This window comes from Lagenorhynchus albirostris, chromosome 3 (genome assembly GCF_949774975.1).
Source record: "Lagenorhynchus albirostris chromosome 3, mLagAlb1.1, whole genome shotgun sequence".
Classification (NCBI taxonomy): Eukaryota; Metazoa; Chordata; class Mammalia; order Artiodactyla; family Delphinidae; genus Lagenorhynchus; species Lagenorhynchus albirostris.
Window position 1 is genome coordinate 81,530,956 of NC_083097.1, and position 22,134 is coordinate 81,553,089.

The following is a 22,134-nucleotide window of genomic DNA, read 5'->3' on the forward strand; positions in this document are numbered from 1 at the left end:
GCCATACATTTATGCCAAAGGATACCAGTACTTAAGAAATAATTATGGGACCCTAATTTTGAACTGTTTTTCTAAACAATTCTTAATCACAATAGAAAAATCCCTCTCAATTCTTTATAGGATCACATGCTTTTGACTCAAGACCATGTTGTTCAGTCTGATCACTTATATAATTCACTAAACATAATAAGAACTATCAGTTACTACCTTATGCAAGATATTATACAAGTTATTCAAACTTTAAAGAACATCCATATAATTAAGTATAAGTAATCATATTCTACAAATGAGGGGAAAAAAATTCAGTTTACAAATCCTCAGAGCTGGGATTTAAATCCAACTTTGTATCTAAAACACTATGAATCCAAAATTTACTGCACGATACCACAGGTTCAAATGAATTTCATTGTCCAAAATACATACTCATTTTCTCCCTCTCCCCCCGCCCATGCACACATACACTACACTTGACACTAATGATAGAATACTCAGAACTAGACTACAAAACTATAAGTCGCATTTTTATGTGTTTGTTTAAACGAAAAACATATTTCCTGCTTAATATCACTCAGGTAGTGCTAGAGCTGTAACATGACCCCAAATCTCCTAACTCCCATATATATCACTCTTCTCATCTATACTCCAGAATTTTAACATAATTTTCAAAATTAAAATTGTTTTCATTTCCAATTTAAAAACAGTATTTGTGTTCACATACAAACACTAACAAAAAGAGAAGTTAAAATACTTTTCAAATATAGAACACTTGTACGTCTCCCTCTAAAATATAATCACTATTAACATTTGGTACCATACTGACTTCTAATATGTTAAATAAAAGTTTCCAGTAATGGCATAAGTCAAGCTGTGGTTCCAAGAATTTTGGTGGATGCCAGTGAAATAGATATGGGAAGTAGGAGATCTTATCTCCCAGAAAAATGTCAAGGTCCTTTCCCCAAAACTATACTAAATGATGTTGCTATAAAACAATTTCTCTCCCTTTTGATAATGCTTGTATTCACTGGTTCTTCTTTATATATTTTGTTCATATGGTGACTTCCCAAGGCCCTGACTTCATCACACTTACAATAATTCATATGAATCATTAAAATGTAGTCTTGTTCCATAGAAAACAAGCTTATGGTTACCAAAGGGGAAAGGGGGGAAGGGATAAATTAGGAGTTTGGGATTAACATATACACACTACTGTATATAAAATAGATAACCAACAAGGACCTACTGTATAGCACAGGGAACTATACGCAATATCCTGTAATAACCTAGAGTGGAAGAGAATGTAAAAAAAAGAATATATATATATCTATATATCTGAATCACTTTGCTGTACACCTGAAACTAACACAACATTGTAAATCAACTATATTTCAACCAAAATTAAAAATAAACAAACAGACAGAAACTTAAGTCTTGTTTTTCTTTGGCTAAGAAGTGATACCCTTCCCCTGATTTTAAGTCTTAACATTGGCTTGCATACATCAGGAGGAAAGGCAACACTCCTGGACCAAAGGAAACAAAAAGCCAGATTAGAGGATACAGTATTAAGTAGAGAATGCTATTTCCACAAGTTGACTGATGAAAAGGAAATTTATTCATAGAGCATGGCAACCAGAAGGGAAAAAAAAATCACACAACAATGCAAGTTGACAGGCTCTATTCCAAAGAAATAGATTTGTCTACTGAATCATAAGAAAATAGAGTCATACAGTTTCAGAGCCAGAAAGGTATCTATGAGTCCATCTAGTTCAATGGCTAGATTTGGCATATCAGGAAAACTGAAGCTCAAAATGGTTTATATTACTTGTTCAAAGTCACACAGCTATATTTAGTGGCAATACCAGCAAGAGGATCCAAGTTTCTGAATTCTCTCATGAGTATTATTTCAACTACACTCTTTGGGAGAATATATACTGATTAGCAACAATGACCATTTTAGTGCAAATATTTACATCTTCTGTGTACCTTGGTCACAGATATAATTTTACTACCATGAATATACAATACCACCAATACGTTAATCCTAAACCATCAAAAGGAAGAAAAATTTACATTTATTGAATAACTGATTTGTACTTGGATTTATTCTAGACAGTTTCACACACATTATCTCATTTACTTCTAAACTCACAAAAAAGGGAAGATAGAGATTATTTTCCTCATATTATATATAAAGAAACGGGGGCTTAGAGAAGTAAATAAATCATTTAAGACTGAATATAAATTAGATGGAAAAGATGGAACTTGAAACTAGATTTACCTGACTTAAAGGTTTATCACACTTTTTTTGTGGGGGGGGGGGTTGTACACGGGCCTCTCACTGTTGTGGCCTCTCCCATTGCGGAGCACAGGCTCCGGATGCACAGGCTCAGCGGCCATGGCTCACGGGCCCAGCCGCTCCGCAGCATGTGGGATCTTCCCGGACCGCCCCTGCATCGGCAGGCAGACTCTCAACCACTGCGCCACCAGGGAAGCCCCATTTATCACATGAGTGATAAATGAGTCTCCTGCTTGATGATCTGTCTCTAGAATATTTTGACATATATTTTTGGCACATAGTAAGTGCTTAATTAAAGAAAGGAATTCTCACAGGATGGTCCACAGACCACGACTGGAGAAAATGCTAAACATTATAAAGTCAGCTTGGTGTTTATTTAATTTTTTACTGTTTTTTCCCTAGCTTTATTGAGATATAATTGACATATAACATTATGTATGTTTAAGGTGTACAACATGATTATTTTATATATGTACATATTGTGAAATCATTGCCACACATAGTTACCATTCACACAGTTACCAGTTTTTGTGTGTGTGTAATTTTATTTGTTGTTCAATTTTTGTTAGCCTAGACTTTGAAGAATGGCTGGTAGTTTGTGGAAATGTCAGACATTAAAATGACCTTCCCTCTTCTGTGTTTCATGCTAAGTCATGAAAATTTGAAATGTACACTAATTAAGACCATTTCTCACTGGTCTTCACATTTCAGAATAAACGTACAACTAAAAACTTCACACTCTAGTGTGGCACTGACTGCTATTTCTAATTTAAAAAGATAAGTGTTTTCAATCTTCATTTGAAAATAAAGTATTGGACTTTGAGTATGAGAGAAAAAACTTCTGTTGTTGCTTCCTTCTTCAACTTACCGTGTACACTCAGGAAAGTCACTTAGACTCTCTGTTCTATGGAAAAATGTGGTTTGTTAACCTAAGCCTAACTTCTACAGAGGAACCCCTAAGCCTAACTTCTTCAGAGGAAACAATGGGAACCAAGTTGGATTATTCAAGATTCATTTTCCGTCATCCAAAAAATGTTACACTTTAAAATGTGGCATATTTATATTCACTATCATTTGCCCTTTCCATGTATTATATAATTCATAGAGTCCTTGGTTTTCTTAAATTGCCTTCCACCATCTATCCCCACTGTCTCTATCCTACTTTGCCCCTCATTATCTCCATCTTTAGACTATTTTCAGTATTCCCATCTTTGTCCCCCTGTAATTGATCACCTAAAAATCTTCCTGAAATTTAAATGTGATCATGACATTCCTCTCCTGAGTGGCTCCACAGACTACTTGAAAAATTAAATCCAATCTCCTTAGCAAGATACAATGGACTCTGCATAACCTGTCAGCTTCCCTCTCCAGCCTTACCTGCTTCTTTTGACCCACACAACCTTCTATTCCATCATACTGAAACTACTCACAGGCCCAGAAAAGCCACTCATTCCCATACCCAGGTTCCTTGGTGCATCATAGACCCAGTTTGGACTAGGTCTCACTCTCTTTTCTCTCCTTTCCTTACTTCTTCAGTTTTCATCATAATTTAACTAGTGTTGCTTCTCTCAGGAAATCATCCTTGACCATCCAGCTTATGTATCCTCTCTGCCTCATTATTAGTGCCTAGTTCTGTGAGTACCTCTAATAAAGCAATTTGTGCATTATCAGTTCATTATTTTCTTTACAGGACTACAATCATCTCAGATGTAAAGAATTGATCTTCATTTTTGTATCTTCCTGATAAATAGGTGAATAAAAGGGTGAAGGAATTAATGAAAAAATTATAAGGAAGATCAAAGCTATGCTATGTATCACCTGAAAACAATAGGTCTGAAAAGTTCAATTGTGTTTGGCTTTGGAGTACATATTTTGGGCTGATGTCCACTTACAGATGAGTTTAATAGTAGACAAATAACAAATGCTTTAAACCCAAAATTGAAGGTATATTTTGAAAATCCATGGAATGACCAACTGCCCATTTGCTAATGCTCCTTTGATATCAGGAAAGGATGATTTCTACCATATTTTACATTAGTATGAACCTTACCACTGAAGTTTATCATCTTACTCTGTCCTATGATTTGGATTTCATCACATTTGCCTCCTCTAGTTAATCTTCCTTATTGAGTGTTCTTTCTCTTTCTTAACCTTTGATTTATTTATTACCATGGTCCTTCCATCTGCAAATATGCTCATGCTTCTATACCTTTACATTCCTCTTATGCTTATAATAAGAACAACAACAAAACTCCAACAAGAACAAACAAATAAACCAACAAACTGTAAGGATCTTTCTTGGACTACAGGATACCATGTAAATCCTTAACATGGTGAAACGATCCTTCATTATTTAAGGCCAACATACCCTGCCATTTCCCCTTCCACATTGTCCTTCAATATGAACCTAATAGTAGAGTAGTCCCAAACACTGCCTTACCATAAGACCATTGTCTTTGTGCTTACTGGTCCCTTTGCCTGAGATTCCTCTTTTCCATGTGTTGAATGACTAATCATCCAGATGTACAATGATTTACTCATCCTTTCTTGCTGTGTGTTATAAAATGCATTTATACTTCAACAATTGTTCACATTTGGGTAGATTCCTAGAACTGGAAATAGTAAATAAAGGAATCTACTATTTTTAAGGGTTGGGGGACATTATAAACCTGATTTTTGGAAAAGTTATATCAATCTATATTTTTAAAAGCATTTCAAAGGAGTGCCAACATCAGTATAACTTTATGCTGAATACTAAGAATGTTAAATATCCTTGTTAGATTGATAGATGAGAAACTGTAGTTGTTTATAATATTGCATTTTTAGAAAACAGTCACCCAAATCCAGGAAGTGCAAAGGGTCCCAGGCAGGAAGCCCAAGGAGGAACACACCAAGAGACATAGTAATCAAACTGACAAAAATTAAAAACAAAGAAAAAATACTAAAAGCAACAAGGGAAAAATGACAAATAACATACAAGGGAACTCCCATACGATTATCAGCTGATTTTGCAGCAGAAACTCTGCAAGCCAGAAGGGAGCGGCATGATATATTTAAAGTGATGAAAGGGAAGAACCTACAACCAAGAATACTCTACCCAGCGAGGCTCTCATTCAGATTTGATGGAGAAATCAAAAGCTTTACAGACAAGCAAAAGCTAAGAGAATTCAGCACCACCAGACCAGCTTTGAAACAAATGCTAAAGGAACTCCTCTAGGTGGGAAGGAGACTAGCAACTTAAAACAACCTGGTACATACATAGACTGCTATATCAAAACCTCACAGGAACAGCAAACCCAAAAACTACAATAGATACACACACAAAAAAGAAAAAGCAACCCAAACACAACACTAAAGATGGTCATCAAACCACAGGAGAAGAGAATAAAAGAGGAAGGGAAGAAAAAAGATATACAAAAAGAAACCCAACACAATTAAGAAAATGGCAATTGGAACACATATACTGATAATTACCTTAAATGTAAATGGATTAAACGCTCCAACCAAAAGACATAGACTGAATGAATGAATACAAAAACAAGACCTGTATACATGCTGTCTACAAGAGACCCACCTCAGACCTAGGGACACATACAGACTGAAAGTGAGGGGACAGATGAAGGTATTCCATGCAAATGGAAATCAAAACAAAGCTGGAGTACCAATACTCATATCAGACAAAATAGATTTTAAAAATAAAGACTGTTATAAGACACAAAGAAGGTCACTACATAATGATCAAGGGATCAGTCAAAGAAGAAGATATAACAGTTGTAAATATATATGCACTCAACACAGGAGCATCTCAATATATGAGTCAAATACTAACAGCCATAAAAGGGGAAATTGACAGTAACACAATAATAGTGGGGGAATTTAACACCCCACTTTCATCAATGGACAGACCATCCAGACAGAAAATCAATAAGGAAACATAGGCCTTAAATGACACATTAGATCAGATGGACTTAATTGAGATTTAAAGAGCATTCCATCCAAAAGCAGCAGAATACACATTCTTCTCAAGTGCACATGGAACATTCTCCAGGACTGACCACATGCTGGGCAACAAACCAAGCCTACGTAAATTTAAGAAAATTGAAATCATATCAAGCATCTTTTCTGACCACAACACTATGAGATTAGAAATAAACTACAAGAAAAAAACTAAAAAACCCCACAAACATGTGGAGACTAAACAATATGCTACAACCAATGGATCACCGAAGAAATCAAGGAGGAAATCAGAAAATACCTAGAGACAAATGAAAATGAAACCACAACAATCCAAAACCTATGGGATGCAGCAACAGCAGTTCTGAGAGGGAAGTTAATAACAATACAATCTTACTTCAGGAAACAAGAAATATCTCAAATAAACAACCTAACCTTACACCTAAAACAACTAGAGAAAGAAGAACAAACAAAACCTAAAGTTAGTAGAAGGAAAGAAATCATAAAAATCAGTGCAGAAATAAACAGAGACAAAGAAAACAATAGCAAAGATCAATGAAACTAAAAGCTGAGTTCTTCAAAAAGATAAACAAAGTTGATAAACTTTTAGCCAGACTCATCAAGAAAAAAGGGAAGAGGACTCAAATCAATAAAATTAGAAAATGGGATAGTCATTTTAAAACAACGTTTTAAAATTTAAAATAGTTTGTCAAGTCATTGTCATTTCCATTTTAAAAAAAAGTATCTCTTGTAGATAAAATCTTTTTTTTCCAAGGAGTGACATGATTGGAAGAAAAAGTTAGAGCCTTACCTCACATCACAATCCATAACAATTCCATATTTAGTTTTCAGTAAAATTTTAAAAACCATAAATAATTAGAATAAAATAGAAATTCTCATTTCTACCCAGAATATGAATTTTATGGTTAAAATCAATAGAAATAACAAAGATAATCAGTTTTTTTAAAACTATAAAATTTCAGATTAAAAATATGAATAGGGCTTCCCTGGTGGCGCAGTGGTTGAGAGTCCGCCTGCCGATGCAGGGGACACGGGTTCGTGCCCCAGTCCGGGAAGAACCCACATGCCGCGGAGCGGCTAGGCCCGTGAGCCATGGCCGCTGAGCCTGCGCTCCGCAATGGGAGAAGCCACAACAGTGAGAGGCCCGCGCACCGCAAAAAAAAAAAAATAATATGAATAAACCATTAAGTAAAAATAAGGTAGAAAATATATGTAGCAAATATCACATAAGCAATGTTGGTATTTCTAAAATATAAAGCGGTTATTTTAATTAATAAGAATTTTAAAATATCTTTCTAATGCCTGCACCAGTCTCCCTACCAGAAACTTAGTCGTTTGCAGTTAAAACATTTTATTTAAGCACAAACATTCTCAGTGAGAGTGCAAGGGAAAAAAACAAGGCCATTTTTGTGAACATGTAGAAAAGTAGGCATATTTTTTCTCTCCCAGAGAAGAGTCTATTTTTCTATAAAAGAGTTAGCATTCATAGAAGGTCAAAAAAGATGATTTAAAGTTTGCCATAAATTATCCACCAGTGAAGAATCAAACATTGAGTTATAAAAATGTATTGTATTAGTCAAGGTAAGTAAATTCTTCCATCTTTTTCTTTTGTGAAACATCTCATCCCTTCTCTTAGGAAGCTAGATCATCATAAAGTAAAACATTTTTATCTTATTACTTTGGTTTCCTGAAGAAATATATCTCTTCACTACAATTCTTTCTAATTTTATACACTCAGATTTTATAGACACTCCTATCTGAGTAGTGTTCCTGTGTCTTCACATTTCATATTATCTAATATGTTATTCAGTGTCAACTATATACACGTTTGATATATTTGATAAATTTGAGGAAGGTTTGACTTCTTGTTTATATAAGACAAAGAGAATTTGCATTTCTAGCCAATGGTCATGGCTATTAGAAAAAGTGGTAATAAATTTAACTTTCAACTACAACATTTGACTCAAGCTAGGTGTGCTTTAATATCAGTCGACATTAGTTTAGATTTACAGTTTATGCATTTCTTTACTATTTATATTTCCCAACTGATACTTAGAAAATCACTTTGAAATAATAGGCCTATTACTATTAATATCATTGGATGTTGGAAATAATCATGTTTAGAACCTAAGGTATTTGTCCAATACTACATTTCCTGGCTTTATTTTTTTTTCATTTTATTTTTTATTGAAGTATAGTTGATTTACAATGTTATATTAGTTTCAGGTGTACAACACAGTGATTCTAGTAATTGTCAGGAACCCAGCTTTTCTGATTCCCAATATCTAGGACATTTCACTATACTACTCATCATATTTCTGTATTTTCTTTTTAATTTTAAGGGTTTAAATGACCATAAATGACCTCATATATGACTCCTTTTACATATTAATTTTGGAATCCAGTGTTGTATTCAGTGTCTAAGGCAAGAATACATGAACACAAACCAAAATTTTCTCAATTCCTACATTAATTCTTTCATTCAATAAATAAATAGCACATACCTTAATGTATCAAATTTGGTACTAGGTCCTAAAGATACAGGCTAACTAAATCAGACATGGTGGGGAGTCCCAGCTTCCCTAGACCATACTGTTTAGGCATATTGAGAATTCCAGAACATTGAAAACCTTAATGCACATAAGAATCACCTGGGCACTGTGATCAAATGCACATTCTGACTCAGCAGGTCTGGTGCAAGTTCTGACATTCTGTATTTCTAACAAGCTTCCAAGTGATGTTAATGCTGGTAGTTCAGAACCACAATCTGAATAGCAAGGATTTACTTATATAAATATGTATATATTTAAATGGCTATTTTAAGTGATCTTTCATTGCTGTTCCTATATTTTAAAAAAATATATATGAACCAAGAGGAAATTAGAAGGAAATTGGTCAAGCACTGCAGGAACTGAAGATGTTGATTAACAAAGGAAAAACGAGCAAAGTTGTCTAGGCTAGAAGAAGATGGGGACAAGAAAGAATGCAGAAAAGGAAGGTAGAAAGAGAGAAATAAACAAAATTAAATTTGGAATTCCAACCAGCCAGAACAACAACAGCAAAGTGTTTTGCAGCTCTTAGTTAACCATTTCTGAATCATTCAAGTCATACTCATTATTTCTAGTATCTCTGTTTAAGCACAGTGAGGAGTGGCATTTGATGGTCAAAAAATATCAGTTGCCAATTGCAGCTGTTAAGTAACCCCTCCCCCAGTGTTCTCTATATAACATCAAAGCTAGTACACTGTGGGACCAGGTTTACTTTAGATGAGGCTGGGCAAGATCCCTCTTCTATGGAAAACCAGTACTGACAGGTTGCCTGACATTTCCTACTATCCACAGACAGCCCAGAGAATGGAAAGAATGCCCCATCATTCTTACCTGGGGGGAAGAGAAGAGCAGGGAAGGTGGAATGAGGATTTTTCTTCACCACCTTTCAGCATTAAAATTAGGAAATATCTGATTTTTTTGGTTCTCATTAGAAAACCACAATTGTTAAGTTTATGAAATTCTTGAGTATAGACAATAGAGATATTAGAATGTACGTTTTTGTAAATATATATGGGACTAAAATATCCAAAAAATGTGAAAAATACAGGCAGGAAAATTGAAAAGCACTTTATATATCATTTTGCAAAATCCAAAACAATTTTCTCCACTAAATAGTTGTATTCTTTAATGTAAGATATGCACTGTTACAATAATTTTACACCTAACACCAAGTAAAAAAAAAAAAAAAAAGACCCAAGAAAGGATTCAAAGATACTTTTAAACAGATTGCACAAAGGGAGCTTTTTAACCCTGTTTTCCTTTACCTACAGTGATATGTAAAGGACATATTATGTCTTCAAAACTCTAGATTCTTGAAATATTATAGCAAACCTTTAGATAAGTAATTATACATGGGGTAAACTTAGGGCTGAGATTTCGTAGAGACAATTCTGTGGTTTCTGTGAGTAGGTAAGTTGTAACACTCTAAGGAAGAAAGGAATAGTTCATACAATAATCTCAGTTTCTAAATTAGAAAACTAAAGTACAACAAGGCATACAACTTCATCCAATATCACCTACAATGAACTCTCCTCGGACCCCTGGAACATATATTGGGTGACGGTTTTCCTCTGCAGCACTGACTCCATCTCTTTCCAATATTTAGCATATGTCAGGCCATCCAAATATAAAATATAGAATTTAATATCAATAGGACAGTGTCTCTAATGCTTACCAAGTGAGAGAAGGTTTATAACTGACACATCAATGCCAGATTAAACTAAATTTTTGCTTATCTGGAGCTGTATGACAAGATCTTTAACATCACAAGAACTTTATTATCCTTTATGAATTTTCCCTATCAGACAGAATTGGAAGTCAAGAAAAGCATGATATTTTCAACCTGAGTGAGTGACTGACCACCCATGTTTCTCTATCCTGGCCTCTTCCTTACAACATGGCACTCGCTGATTGAGGAACTATAGATTAACTGTCTTGAGGGTTGCACATATAAAAATCACTGATCAAATGGACATAACACTATTATTTGAATTACGATTTTAGGTATTTTTTATTAAGAAATAAAATTATTTCTCTTATGTCCAGTTTTCTGTTATTTAGGTACATATGAAACCTAGATTTTACAAATCAGTTCAATATTTAATCAGTAATTAGAGAATCAAAGTAAGGCTTTAATTGATTTTCTTATCCTCATTTTTTTCCTTTAAGCTCCTATTTTGTATGATATCCCACAAAACCCAGCATTTAATTTAATTGATTAACTTATGATACAAACAGCCACTGAGGGAATATCTCTTCTAGGAGAGGAAATGCATGACAATGTGTGTGTGTCTGCATTTATGTATAGTTACCATTACATGGGCAAAAATACAACGTGAGCACTTTTCACTGGCTTATTTAAAAATATTGTGGGATATTAAAAATAACTTTCTCCAGAACTACACTTCACAGGACAATAATGCCATGTATCTGCACCTTGCCCTCCTCCTCAATAGCACAACTGTTTGGAGCAAGAGATTCCTGTGTGCACAAAGAAGATAGCATTTTATTTCTTTAAAGTATTTTCAGAAAAAATAAAGTTTAAAATCTAACTAATGCTGAATGAAGATATTATCTAAAGATAATGCTTTGCTTTATAAAGTTAGAGGTCAACTTGAACATAATATCTGGGTGAATCTGATCCTTGAGGGGGGTCACTGAATTAACAGTGCCCTCTGCAAGCAGATCAGGTGTCAGTTATCTCTCTCATAACAAACTTACTAACTAACAAGAAAAATGGGAAACAAACAAACAAACTGGGAACAACAGGTTACACATGCAACCAACCAACCAAAACTATCTATACCTATGCTGATATGCATACACACAATACAGCTCTGGGAAGGTGGGAAATTTGAAAGATTTTTAAAGATTGTTACTAAAATTTGTAACAATATTAACCAGTTTGACATGGATGGCAAACTATTTCAAGGAATAGGGCTTTGATTGAGGTTTAATGCAAAAGTCCTATTTGATGTTCTAGAGTAGAATAGACACATGTACAGAAACAAAAGGTCATATACTCTTGGGGAAGGAAAAGATATTTGGCACACAGATGATGAGTCAGATGCCATGAGAAAGATTAGAATTTTAGGAAGGATGGAGGTCTGGTAGTGATATGTCATTGAAGTCCCTTGTGTCCATGAGACTCAAAGGGATGAATTTCCAAACTAGGTATTATTACAAAAGAAAAAGGTTTTTCTCCAGGGATTATTTGTTTCTAATGCAAAATGTATTCCTGCCAAAGTTTACCTGGAAAATCAGAATCCCAATCATGGGCTACACTTCCCTAGCATATACTTTAATCTACAACATTCCAACTTCTAATTTTGGAAAGCAGTAAAAATAGGAGGAAAAGAATAAAAAACAATTATGGCAATAATTTTCATGCCTTCATCAAGATGCTTATCCTCATTTTTTATACTTCTTGGTAAGAGCATAACAATTATAGACTCAGGATTGGTCACTATTGTGCTCTTGTTAAATAAGTTTTTAAAATAATCATAGCTTAGAAAAGTATAAAGAACCTCTTGAAGTTCGATTATGCTCAAACACCAGTGAGTGACTTACAACAAACATAACTTCTGGAGATCTAATGCACTGCCTAATGATTATAGCCAACAATACTGTATTATCAACTTTAAAGTTGCTAGAATACTAGATCTTAACTGTTCTCACCACAAAAAAAGAGAGGAGATAATTATGTGATCTGATTGAGGTGTTAGCTGACACTACAGTCTTAATTTCAGAGTTAAAGGTGAGGCTGAATCTAGTGAGTTATGTAGATCCCAATGCTAAAGCTTAAAGGGGTGTAGGAACAAGGAGTCAGTCACATTCGGATCCTGTAGCTCTCCAGGATTAATCAACCTTACAAATTCTCTTCTTCACCTTGCAACAATTTCTACTGTGCTCTAAAATCTTTTCCTCTTCACTTAATCTGCCCCCTGATTTTAATCTCTTCAGAAATTCTAGAAGCCTTACTCTTCCTTCACAGCCATACTTCACACAGACTTCAAAGTTTGAAGCTCATTACTTCCACTTCCACTGTCATTCCCTCATCAAATATTTTTGTCTCCTCTTTGGACACTATTTTCTTGGTATATCTACATATTGACAAGGTTTTTCTTTCAGTTCAATCAATTTAAAAGTTCAGGTTTTTAAAGGCTCAACTGTTGTCAAATCAATCTCTGACCCTGCATCCAACTGAGAAACGATAGTATGGCAAAATGTTTGTAGTTATATTCATTGTTAATGAATTGTATTCCCTGAGAGTATTCTCTTATGATTTTTCATGGTTATTATTCTTTTATAAAAAACTGTTGCCTATTTATGATTAATACTTATATAATTGTATTTATTTTTAATACTATAGTTCAAAAAGATTTTTTTTCAAGATCTATACTTTCAAAGGCTGGATTCCAGCATAGCTTCAAGACTTCAAGTTATTTGTCAACATGGCAAATCAGCATACTTTCCAATCTATCTTTATATTGCAGTATTTCATATTTCAAAATACACATTTCATTTATTCAGCAAATATTTCTGAAGAACTAAAACAAGCCAAAAAACTCTATTTAGATATACTGAGAATTAAAAAGTGCTAATTAATATCTGTTGTCATTACAACCTTAAGTCTACTGTTGTCTTTTTTCAGTTAATCAAAAGCTAGAACTAAACACATGACTCATCAAATATCTGCTGACCATCAATGAAAAACAAATAGCTATGTTTAATTTTGTGAGAAAACTAAAAAATTAAAATATACTACCATACACAAGTACCATGTATAAAGAGTGATGAAAGCAATTTGGTCCAAGGTATCAAATATAAACTTGTTAAATTATGTTCTTAGACTATGCTAAATAGTTGTCATTAAAAAAGTAAAATTAACTTATATCTGTTACATCATTGTATAGTAATGTTCATAATTTTATGAATAAATAAAATAATATAATTTATTGAATAGAAATAGGATTATGAATGTAATTAATTAAGTGAATTAATTCATTCACTAATAGAAATAAATAATTATTTCTATTAGTGAATAAAATAGTTTTTCTGTGTATTATATTTAATAAAATTGTCATTTGGCCAAAAAGGAAAGCTGGTGTGAATCTTATTGCTATGAGATCATCTTTTCTTTCAATGATATAATAATCTTAATTTTACATTCCAGGGTAAGTGTAAATTTGGATACTACACAAATAAAGACATAAAAGATAAATATTTGTTTGAGATTTCAATAATTCATAATATTAATATTAGATTTAAACATTTCTGCCAGTGTTCTACTCCTAAATAAAGGGTCTTTGAAGAAATTACAATCTTTAGGAACAAAAGAAAGCTCACCTTATTACAAAATTGTGACTGTCAATCTCTTTTCCACATTCACTATCTAGTAGAATGCCAGAATTTCCAACAACTGCACAGGTCTTAAATCTTCGATTTTTCATTGGTGAAACTTCAGGTAGGAGGCTATGCAGATCCTGAGAAATATTTAGTGTCCGGCGTCTGTCCAGCACATAGTGTATGACATCACCAGGCTTAAAACTGCTCTTGACCACTGAGACATCTCGTTCTGCATCTAGGAAACGAAGAATGTTCTTCCTATATTTGAGACACAAGCAAAGTTTTCCATTAATGACAACATGTCCAAGGACTGGTAATATCATTTACAAAGTAACATATGATAAGATATAAATTGTTAAATCACTAAACTTTAATATTCAGGTGGTAACTAAACCAACCAATTAAGTAGATTCTAAAGGAAATAAAATATATTTTTAAAACGTCATTTGCACATAGTTTTTCAATGATTTTGTAAATAGATATATAGTATACACACCTATCTGTGGAGTGAAAAAGGCCCCCTATCAAAATTTATAGAAAAGTTTATTAAATGAAATACTATTGCCATGACTTGACTTTCCTTAGCTAGATAGTATTCTGCCAGGCTTAATTATCTATAATCATCTATTTTGTTCAGTGTTGTCTAGTTAAGGTGAATAGAAAAACTTGAAATTGTTTAGAATCATAATTTAGTTAACTCTATTAAAAGGATTGAATTTTCTAATAAAATTATTAACATTTATCGAAATCATGTGTATATTATAATTATTTGAAGTAAAGTTAAACTACAGCACTATATATATATGTGTATATATGTGTATATGTGTATATATATATACACATATATATGTATATATGTGTGTGTATATATATATGTATATATATATGTGTATATATATATATATACACACATATATATGAAAGTTTTCTTCCAAGCTCAAGAATCCAGGAAATAAGATGGCTATATCAGAGGAAAAGATGGACAGATAGAACATTGGACCTTGCAGGGCAGAGATAGCTAACTGTTCCTCAGTGTTCTTTCTTCCCTTCTTTCTTTTCCTATTTGAATCTTCTAAGTTTTACTTGGCCACACTGATGCTCAGCTAGAACATTTCCAAGTTTCCAAACCCAAGTGAAGCTGGGTGTGGTCACACGAATTAGTTCTCTTAAACAGGATATGAGTGGATCAAGTGCATCACTATAGGAGAAAGAAATAAACTTCTGATTTGTTTGATTCACTGTATTTTAAAGTCTCCTTTTTTATGGAAGCTTAGCCTATCCCATAACTAATAAAGAATCTGATAAAAGATATGAGATACTACATACACATATACGCACATATTAAGTTAGATAATGGAAAATAAGAAAATAGATATGGCTGCCTGGAAAGCTGGTGACTCTTGGCATGATACAGAATTGCACCTTATAAAACTGTGGTCTATAATAACTTAGGAGTCATACCCTATATGTAATAAGCTTGTTGCTCTTGGATAATTGGTTAAAAGGTGCTAGTATGTTGTTTTATGTTGGTTACCCATTTTAGCAAGGAACTAAGAGGCGAAGTCAGACATGAAATACCCAAGTTGAAAGTTGAGTGGAGGGGAATATCTCTGGCAACGGCCTATAATCTAAACTGTGTGAGAGTCCAGTAACTGGGACCTCCTAAATGACTCCAATAATCCAATTAGCAAGAGATACAACTATAAATCAGAGCCATGCCAGCAGCAAGAAGGATATTGTCTTCTCCCCTAATTCTATAGATTCAAACGTTTTAAGAGTAGCTGCCAATAAACTGTAGAAAAGGAGGGTTAGGTCAGAATAATTAGGGGAGAATCCAAAGGCTAAAGAACTGTGTTCAGAAGCAATCTTTAGGTGGGGTTATTCATACCAGGAACAAACTCCAAAGAAATAGCTCAGGAGCCTAGTAAGTTTTTGAGAGAATTATATTGACAAAGAAATCTATGAATCTGGCTTACAAAAGTTTGGGATTGCTTGATCCTCATGCTACCAAACATATACCACCCAGAAGTAATCTGAGAAAGCAGTCTTCTGGGTTGGAAGTTGGATAATACTTACTGAAGTGCTCTTAACGGCAAGCTTGAATTTTCAGAATGCTCAAAACAATGTCATTATTATAACATTCATGATAGGATAGACATTTTCCTCTAATGCTATTATTGTTTAAGCTCCATCACTATTTATAAATTTTATTATTAAGCACAAAATATGATCTCTTCCTATCACTCCATCAAAAGGGCAATTCCCCAAATCATACTCATAAACCAGAAGCATGACTAGCAAGGAGGGATGTAAAATAACGAACTCATCTTTCTTTTTGTTTTCTTTATTTTGTTTTGCTTTAAATAGGTCCCACTTTAACGTGTGATCTAATTAGGAAACCAGATGATTGAATACTTTATTTGGCCAGATTTTATACACAAGGAATACACCCATCAACTCTCTGAAAAAGAGACCATTTAAAAAATTTTTTTCTCGGGCTTCCCTGGTGGTGCAGTGGTTGAGAGTCCGCCTGCCGATGCAGGGGACACAGGTTCGTGCCCCAGTCCGGGAAGATCCCACATGCCATGGAGCAGCTGGGCCCGTGAGCCATGGCCGCTGAGCCTGCATGTCCGGAGCCTGTGCTCCGCAATGAGAGAGGCCACAACAGTGAGAGGCCCACACACCGCAGAAGAAAAAAAAAAAAATTTTTTTTTCTCAAATGTTTGGAATTTCAGGTTTGCAAGGAGTAAAATTTGTACAGCAAAATCTATATAAATGCCCTACAAATGAAATTTTAAAATTAATAGAAATTATCAGGCATTATAATAATCTTAACAAAGTACAGACTACATAAGAAGAGAATTGCTGGTGAAATCAGGAGCCATAGAGCATATGAATTGCAGAAAATTGAAAACTCTTTCATTATGTTAAGCACATGTGATTCTTCACAAAAGTTAACAGCTAGCACCAAGAGCAGCAATCAACTTTTGTACAAATTAACTACCACTTACTCGTTTGGTGAAAAAATTAAATAATGCCTGACACCTGTATTTCAACAAAAAAATTTTTTTCATTTCCTGTGAAAACGACAAGCTTGACTCTAAAATGAAGGCTGCACGGATGTGGTCAGATCGCCAAACTAGATGGTGTTATTTTCCTTTGAACATAATTTAAAGGGGTTGCTGTAAGTATTTGAAGATGCCACTCACAAGTAGTGGCATGTTTGCAAGCATGAAGTGAATAGAGGTCCAGATTTCAAAGAAGACTCTTTAGCTTGGAAATCCAAAATGGAAAATCCCCTTACTCATAAAGTTAACACTTAAACGCTTGTCAACTGATAGCAAGAGGGACTTTGCAATCACAGAAACTTTGCTGTGTTATAGAAAGTTAGCAGCAAAAATATTTTCAAACATATGTCTTCTAAATCTGAGTATAAGAGAACACCTTTAATTTATTCATTCTTAGGGAAAATTGATATTTAAAAAGTGGACTGTAAGAGTTCAGGAAGAAAATAATGCTTAATGTGATAAATAATTATTAAGTACAGATGATACTATTGTATGTATTACTCCAATGATGTCTTACAGGCTCAACAGTTTACTTTTTAAATGGAAGCAGTAAAAAATAGTAAAAGTATTTTCCAAGACAGAATACAAAATACCAATTCACCCAGTCTAATCAAAATATAAAAATGTAAGTTTCTTAGAGAAAACTCAGAACAATTGTTAGTGTTGAATTTGCTTTTTTAAACTGAAAAGGGTGGGGGGACCTTGAATGTCTCTAGTTTGTTCTTTATCCTGCATTGAACCAAACTTTTGTTTCTATTTTAGGGCTTAAATCTATACATGGAAAACTATCTGAGCTAAGATTCCTGGTGTAGGATGCAAGAAAGACTGAAAATAATTACTATGAGTGAATATATTGATAAAATGCTTAATATTTTCTGGTAACAGTAAAGTTAGTTTTTTTTTTCTCCCTAGTAGGCTGTAGGTATTTTTAGATTATAGATTTAATGGACTGTAAAAGTTCTATGGATTTGCTAAGTCTAACTGTTGTTCACACTGTAAATCTATAAAAAAAAAGAAAGAAGAAAACTAGTGCTTAAATGTAATTAACTAAATATCACTGGAAGCCTGAAAAACTCTTGTACTTATGCTGAACTGAAACAACACGTTAAGTACTACCAAGGAGAATATATACACTTTGCTCAAAATGTACTTGATATAAATGAAAACAGCAAGTTAAACAAAATTACTTTAGAATGAGAGAGATAGAAAGAAAACTCTAACTTCTGGGCTCTAAGGAGGCATGAATCAACAAAAGCCGATGTTTAATATGCAGGCTGTACCAGAATAAGTTTTTGTAATATGTGGTTGAGTTACTACCAGATTTTTAAAGCAGAGGATTGTGTTTTTTGTGTGTGACTTAAAAGAACAGTAACAACAAAAGATTCCTTACAGGTCTCTGTCATTCTGTTAAGCATAATGTAACTTTTGAAACCCTATTCGAAAAGGGAACACCTAAGTTCAGCAACTGTTTTTTTTTTTTTTCAGCAACTGTTTTAACGATAAAGATAACTGATAGAAATCAGGAAATATGCTTCACTTTTGGTAAGACTAAAAAATTAGTCATAAAGATTATATTTTTTGTTAGGCAATGCTGGCTTAAACTGAAAGACTGGTTTAGACTGTGAAACTGACAGGAATAGATTCTATACAGAAACTTTTCAGCTGAATTTTCAAGTAGAACTTCCCTTTCAACATCACCCACCACTTGAAATAGCAGCTGCAGAGTCCTGGGGAATTAATTTTCTAAACATTGTTTTCACTTGTGAAATGTTACATATAGCTAACCTATCACCAGGTGCCACTCTTTCTTCTCTGTAGGTTTCCTGTCAACAACAAGCACATGTGCTGTGGCAACTAAAATTTAATCTAAATGACATTGTTGACTCCATCAGCAAGTATTGTGAGGCAAATCTTACAGCTGGAATGCATCTCAAGTTGAGAAACAAATTAGGTAGTGATACATATATTAGGAATCAGTTTTTGCAAACTTTTGACTCCAGACAAAAATCAGTGAATCAATTCAGTTGTTACTGACATAGTTTACTAAAAAGAAAAAAAAAAGTTTAAGAAATGCCAAGTGTTTCATTATGCCTACAAAAAGCAGACAGAACACAATTTTTTGTCTCAAGAGATTATTTCTGCAAGGCAATATGCCTCGAAGCTCTGAAAAAAACATAACTTATAGCTTGTAAGGGCTTCTGAGCTAAGGGTCTTAGCTGTTATAGGAAAAATATTCTAGTTAGTATTAAAAGAAAAACCCTGAGCACAACCAAATGAAAAGGCAAAATTGTCTCAAAAAAGCTTGAAGAAAGCACTTTTTAGTTTACACCTCAGATAGACATTTGATATTTGGCCCAGCATTTGGTAATATTGGATGAATACTATCATATTATTTTAGAGCAAAAAACTCAACTTCTCTGTACTTCATAAAGATGCATTTTAATAGTATGCATTTTTAGTATTAAACAATAGTCTTCCAGAAGATTTATCTCATAATAAGAGCTCTGGCTCCACAGTCAGGCCTGGCTTTGAAGCTTGACTCTGGGACTAACAAGCTGTGTGACCCACGACGTGTGCTATTGAATTGTATGTGGACCTTTTTCTAAAGTAAATCAATGCATGCAACAGCAAATTCTTTTTGACAGGTGAAGCACGTATAAATTTGCAATTATGTTTAGTCAACCTGCAAACCTTATCTGGTTAAGAACTTCAATATATGATGACACTAAGAGTTGAAAATATTTTTGCTGACTAATTATGATGTGCTTATTCTGGTCCTGATGAGTAGCTGAGCTCATACATTTCTATACATCCATATCTGGTACTGTATGTAATTCTTTAGGTTTCTATCCAACATATGAAAAATGAGGGGGAAAGAAAGAAACAACCCGAAGATGAAAAAAGTCAAGTCACAAGTGTTGGACATGACTAGATAATTTCTCAGTACAATGTTCACAGATATACTCACAACATCTGATACATCTTAAATGTATCATTTCTTAGCTTACAATAATAAAGAACTACTACCAATAACATCAAGCCTTTAACCAAGCTAATTAGTTTAATTGTGAAGTTAGCTGTGGAATTCATGAACTTCCCTAAATCTTGATGAATTTTCAAAGTACAATGAACTAATACATGAAACCGTCTCTCTCAGACAACTCCCCAGAGGTACAGTTGTTTGATGAATATATATGAATCAATTCTTGATGTGCTTATGAAAGTGGTAGAGTGCATATAGGGCTGGAAGAATCAGTAATAAGAAAGAAAATCATGTCTACAAATGTAAGGAAAAACAATTTATCTTCAGTGACTGTTTCACATTTTAATGCAAATAGATAAATAATTTATTAGGAATATCACAAGTGCATTATTAAGTTTAATGAGATTTTTTAAATGAGAAAGATTTGTAAGCAGAGTTCAATCATGTAAGATCAAAAATGATTAGTTGTAACATCTTAATCAAAAGCTTCAAAGTAGAATTTTGAAAACACTTGTAAAATATGCCCATACCCACTCATAGACACAAAATAATGTGGTTCTTCATAAATGCTATAGATGTGGGGAAAAAACAAAGGAAAATAACCAAAATACTTTAAGATTAGTTTCAAGTATGACTTAAAAAGAAAGCTAAGCCAATAATCAGGTATTTTTATATTCTAAATTTTTTATTATAGGTGTCAAATTGATTGATACTTACTAGTCACTACAGCTATAGGCAATTATAATTTTTATGAACTGTTTGTACATTGTACAGTAATGGTTTTACAAATTATTATTTCCTTGTAAGGAAGTGACAACTTTGTATGTCTTATTCAATATTTGCTCACTGTTTTATTGTTTACTTATCTGTTAAGGAGAACCATATGAAGAGTACTAACATTTCATTCATATTATTAGCTGTTATAATTGAAAATAAATCACCCTCAAAGATATGAATGCAACCCTCATTAATTTGTAAAGTTGCAATAATAAATTGCTTGGGTCAATTTATGTTAAATACCCTTAGCTTGAATATCTTAAAAATAGCAATAGATGTAGCCTCATGCACATCTATAGTATTCATTTTTTCATAGATACTAGGAAGGCATGGCCAGATATATTGATTAAACTATTGTTAATTATGTATTTAATTTATTTATTAGACTTTATCTGATATATTATTTAGCATGGCTAGATATATTAAACTGTTACAATTTCTTATTTTACTTTACTTTCTTCCATTACTTTCCTTTACCTGATCTACAGAGCCTTACATAATTGACACCTTTCTTGCCAAATCATTCAAACTTGAAGGTTCTCTTTCTAGGCATCCTCAGAGATCAAATATTTTCTTTTTTAATCACCCATATTTCTCTCTTTCCAATCTACTTCTAAGAAACATAAATCCTTACTCTGTGCTAAACTCAACCACACTGTATTTATGGCCCCATCTAGTTCCATATCCTGTAGCTTTTTCCTCATAATTATCTCCTCCCTTACAGGGTTTCTAAATTCAAATGTGGGTATAGGAGTATGAGTTAGTGAGGAAGACACTAGGTAGGTATCATGAGAAAAGGGAGCTCCAGGTGTAAAACTGTCAAACTGGAGAGCTCGTGGTTAGTGTTGGCTTCGGCCAAAGAGTTCTCAGGAGGAACACAGGTCCAGAGTTGTCACATTTTAAAATTTCTTAAGAGTATATGAAAATCTGTACTTTTATAAGGAATCTGCTAATTTTTAGTACTGCTTTAAGTTTCTTTTCACTCAGTTGAAATAAATATTGCTTTCTGAACATATTCTACACAGAAGACACCAATTTATAAACTCTGTCAGAGTTGCACTACATCACACGCTACTCATCTCACTGTTCTTGCACTCTGCCTACAAATACACAAAGCTCACCCTAAACTAAAAACAGCCA

General features: G+C 33.6%; 1 protein-coding gene across 3 annotated transcripts in view; it reads right to left on the minus strand.

The window, feature by feature from the left end:
* The window catches only part of ST8SIA4 (ST8 alpha-N-acetyl-neuraminide alpha-2,8-sialyltransferase 4), a 100,887-nt gene that overhangs the window by 70,569 nt on the left and 8,184 nt on the right, over positions 1 to 22,134 (minus strand). For all 3 annotated transcript variants that reach the window (XM_060146172.1, XM_060146171.1, XM_060146173.1), the window contains exon 3: positions 14,167 to 14,424. In XM_060146172.1, the coding sequence (XP_060002155.1) occupies positions 14,167 to 14,424 (258 nt within the window). The remainder of the gene's footprint in view (positions 1 to 14,166; positions 14,425 to 22,134) is intronic.